The following is a 4,218-nucleotide window of genomic DNA, read 5'->3' as shown; positions in this document are numbered from 1 at the left end:
ATTTGTTGACAATTACAAAATATAAGAATCAGAAATCTAATTACAATATACTAAAAAAAAAATGTCGAAAGCTGAATTTCGGTATATGAGCAGTTTATACCTTATTTATGAACATACTAAAAGTCTTGACACCTACCCCTTGTGCGTAGCCCTCCACCCCTCTTCAAAGGGTGGCGCGCCCCTTTCACTGTTTTCGCTTATAACTAGTTAGCTTTTCAACTTACGATAAAAATACCTATGACTAAAATTAAAGACCATAAAATTTACAATGAAAATACATTATTTTATTTTACATACATATTTATAAAATTGAAATAAAAAAAAAGTTAATTATGAAACTATTAATTACATACAGTAATTTATAAAATATTTACAAAAATTGGAAATTATACATTTATTTTTATTTTTTCAGACTATAAGCTATGAAGTTAAATATAAAAATAGTGTTGGGTTTTGGGTCCTGAAACAAAATTAATTAATATACTTAATATTTTCATATTTAATTATTTAAATTATATTATGTATTGAATTATTAAAATCATACAGTACCTTATTAATTATATTATGTGGGTCTAATTTTTTTTATTGTCGGTGTGTTGGTTTCTTCTTTTTGATTTCCAATTAAAAATATTTCATCGATATTGTCCTCAAAGTTGTCATCAATATGGTCCTCTTCTACATCATCTATGATCGGTTGCTGATTTAAACATGAACCTCCGTGACAATGCTTGCATATAACCGAGCATAGCAATCCTGCTTTTCGACAGCTACAATTTTGTTCACATGTTTTTGCGCAGGCACAACTGATCACTTTTAAAAGAGTATCCGGCGCTGGTGGCTTTTTCGTGAAAACTGGATTTAGTTTGCCATTATCTTCTTTCCATCCCCAATTCTGTGGATTTAATCTATTACCACGCCACAACTGTATTTGCAAATACACTCTATGTAAATGTTCTCGTGCCGCATCGATAGTAGGCGGAAGTCTAGCTAGTTGTACTTGTTTTTTGTTGGAAGCTGCGGTTTTGTGAAAAATATGATGTCTTAAATTATTTAAAGATGTAATATGGGCTGGAGCTTTATATAATGCTAAAAGATATTTTTCTCCAGCACATTCAATTTCTTCGGGCGATGACGATTCATTATTAAATATTAATAATGAATCGTGTAATTCCGGGTGTTTTTGAACTGTTTTCAGGTGTTTTATTTTGATGAAATGAACGAGCGAGGCCTACAACAATTTATTATGGCATGCGCCAAAGCCACAAATTTATTATCATATTTTTGAGATTTTGTTTTTTTATTTTTACCACAAACTTCAGACAAAAAAAATAATAAGCTCTTTGGTACGTCTTGTTTTACATTATCCATGAATTGATTTGGTGGAGGAAATGAATCGATCTCATAAACAAATGACCTTATATCCTCTCGTATAATAGTAGCTGCTGCTTCGACTATTCTTAACCGTTCTTCTTCTTCATTTGCTTTTTTTGAATTATACCACGCATTTGTTAATACTTTAAATCCTGTATTTTTAAAACACACTACTGCCTTTTTTCCACGGCTCGTTGTAATAATTATATCGTCGCCATACTTATCAATCAATTTATTTTTTAAAGTTTTTTCATCGCACGTTCCTTCCATTTTTTCATGCAAAAAATTTAGACCAAATTGACATTCATTTTCAGATTCTAAAAAATCACATAAATTGGAAAAAGCGTTTGCTAGATCTTCATCTTGTGGTCTCCCTCTTTTCTTATTTTCATCGACTGGATTTGTCGAGCAAAATCTACGTTCACACGATTTATGATACTTCGATTCTTCAGATACCAAACACATCACACTATTCAACCGTTTGAGCACCTCTTTACCCCATTCATCATTTCTTTTGTTCGCTACGTCCATAATTGAGGTTTTAAAATGAAGGGTAGATACTTGTACTATACTATCTCGACGTTCCTTACTCAATTTTTTTTCCAATTCTTTTGAACATTCTTTGTCGCAGAATAAACAATTTTCTTTAAATTTAAATATATAATTTGAACGTAGCTTACCTTTGACAGGTGATATGTTACTCGTACCTTCTTTTTCATTAACATATTTCCTTATGGTGTCTGGTCTTGTGTAATTCTTTCGGCAATCTTTGTGAACAAGTACATTTTCTAAATTCACTAAAGACTTCCATTTATTATCGAATCGCGCTTTACTCGAATTTATAAGATTTGCTATGCCCTTAGCCTTTACAGATACACATTCACTTTCAACACTTAGTTCTTCATCACATATAAAACATAAATTGGCCATTTTTATAAACACTTTCTGAACTGAGAACGTTAATTTAAAAATAATATTTACTCGCATAAATATATCGACTGTAATGTAACAGTTACAGTGTTCACTATTGACTACACAAACATCGACTGTCGACCGTCTACGTATATGCATCAGACACCACCTGGCGAAATACCAGACGCCCTTCGGAACGCCACTACAATCCGAACAATACAACAATAGATCCCCTCAAGATTCAACGTTCACTGAAACCCTGTTTGTGTACACGTGTACTATGGCCGGCTCACCATCCACAACAATTCCGATTCTACGAATTATATCTTTTACAACCATTGCGATAATATAAATAATATAATATACACGTTAATATAATCCAATGACATTATTCATACTGTAAATTTTATAAAATTATACGACTATTTCAAATGTACGACTTACAATAATTAAAATTATTAATATAATTTAACATTACATTATGTAAAATAATATGCTCGTTAACTTTTGTCATAGGTCATTTCAGCGTATCATTGACGGTTTTGGCTAAAACACAATAAAAAAAAAGATAAAAAAAAATTATTTTTTATATTTTTTAAAAAAATAACACTTATCGCAACATATATATATTAAAAGTAGCACAAGTCTATGGTAAATTGTATGGTCTTTAATTTTGGTCATGGGTATTTTTATCGTAAGTTAAAAATCTAACGAGTTATAAGCGAAACAAGTGAAAGGGGTGCGCCACCCTTTGAAGAGGGGTGGGGGGCTACGCACAAGGGGTAGGTGTCAGGACTTTTAGTATGTTTATAAGTAAGGTATGATCTAAAAAAAAAATTAAACTCCAGCTTTCGTGGAATTAGTTCCAAACTTTGTCGATTTTTGGTCTAATTTGACTGGGCTAATATGTATACAAATTATTGTATTTTATCTCGATTTTCAAAGTGCTGAATTCGTTTTAATTTCTTCTTCTATATAAGCTATCCGTTATTAGAACAAAGTGAATGAATTAATAAAACTGGATACACTGAATAATAAATAACCCATAATTGATTTATTCGATGATTAAATGGCAGTCAGGCACAACAAATCTTGAATAAATCTTGTAAATTAGTATACAATTTAATAATATATTGCGTACGTATATCGATTATATTCACCCCTCTAGGCTCAGAAGTCGATTTTTCGAATGAACTTCAACGTGGGTGAGATTAAAGTTTTTAGCAAGTAATTCGTGTGTTTCATTTTCGGAATGCCAATAATTATTATACGATTAATACGAATTAGTACGGACTCCCCTAAGTTTGTTCTACGACCATTTCCAGACGATTTAACCCAAAACGATTTTCGAATCATTCTTTATATACTTTCTAAAAAACGATTATGCTGAAAATATTTTTAAATTGTCCAAATTGAGCAAAAGTAAGGTGGAAAAATAGTCTGTATATATTATTATTATAAATAAATATCTATTCGAAGGTATAACCTAATGAAAAAAAAAAAAAATAATAACTTCTGTTAATCAATATACATATAAGTCAACGTAAATAAAAATACGTTTTAAATTAATAATGTAGTAAGCCCAAACACATATCCTACATAAATGCTAACTTAGTTGCTAACTTATAGATCATACATGTAATAGGGTCCATAGTAATACACTAAATATTAATAATTCACTCATAGCACACACTACGGGAAGCCTAGGTCAGGAAGGTGAAAACAACGTGTTATTTCCCGATTCATGTAAATTAACCAAAATTACATGATTTAGAATAATTAGATAAACTAGCGGGCATTCGACCATCATTGACAGGACCATATAAATACGAGTAGAGCACCTAGTGTAGTCAGAAAGTGCCTAGTCACGATTCTATACTGACAACTTACCCCCAACGAATTGATATGATTATTGCTCGTCGTGGACTTAATCAC

At 31.0% G+C, this 4,218-nt stretch overlaps 1 protein-coding gene across 1 annotated transcript; it reads right to left on the bottom strand.

Annotated features, from left to right (window-relative positions):
- Positions 1-401: 401 nt before the first annotated feature.
- On the bottom strand, positions 402-3,170 carry LOC114253660. Its single transcript, XM_028188622.1, has 2 exons — positions 550-3,170; positions 402-460 (listed from the first exon to the last, which is right to left on the bottom strand). Exon 1 carries the CDS (start codon positions 2,440-2,442, stop codon positions 1,201-1,203), a length of 1,242 nt encoding a protein of 413 aa, XP_028044423.1. The 5' UTR covers positions 2,443-3,170; the 3' UTR covers positions 402-460; positions 550-1,200.
- Positions 3,171-4,218: the final 1,048 nt, after the last annotated feature.

This window comes from Rhopalosiphum maidis, chromosome 3 (assembly GCF_003676215.2).
Source record: "Rhopalosiphum maidis isolate BTI-1 chromosome 3, ASM367621v3, whole genome shotgun sequence".
Lineage (NCBI taxonomy): Eukaryota > Metazoa > Arthropoda > Insecta > Hemiptera > Aphididae > Rhopalosiphum > Rhopalosiphum maidis.
This window is presented reverse-complemented; position numbering and strand designations above follow the sequence as displayed.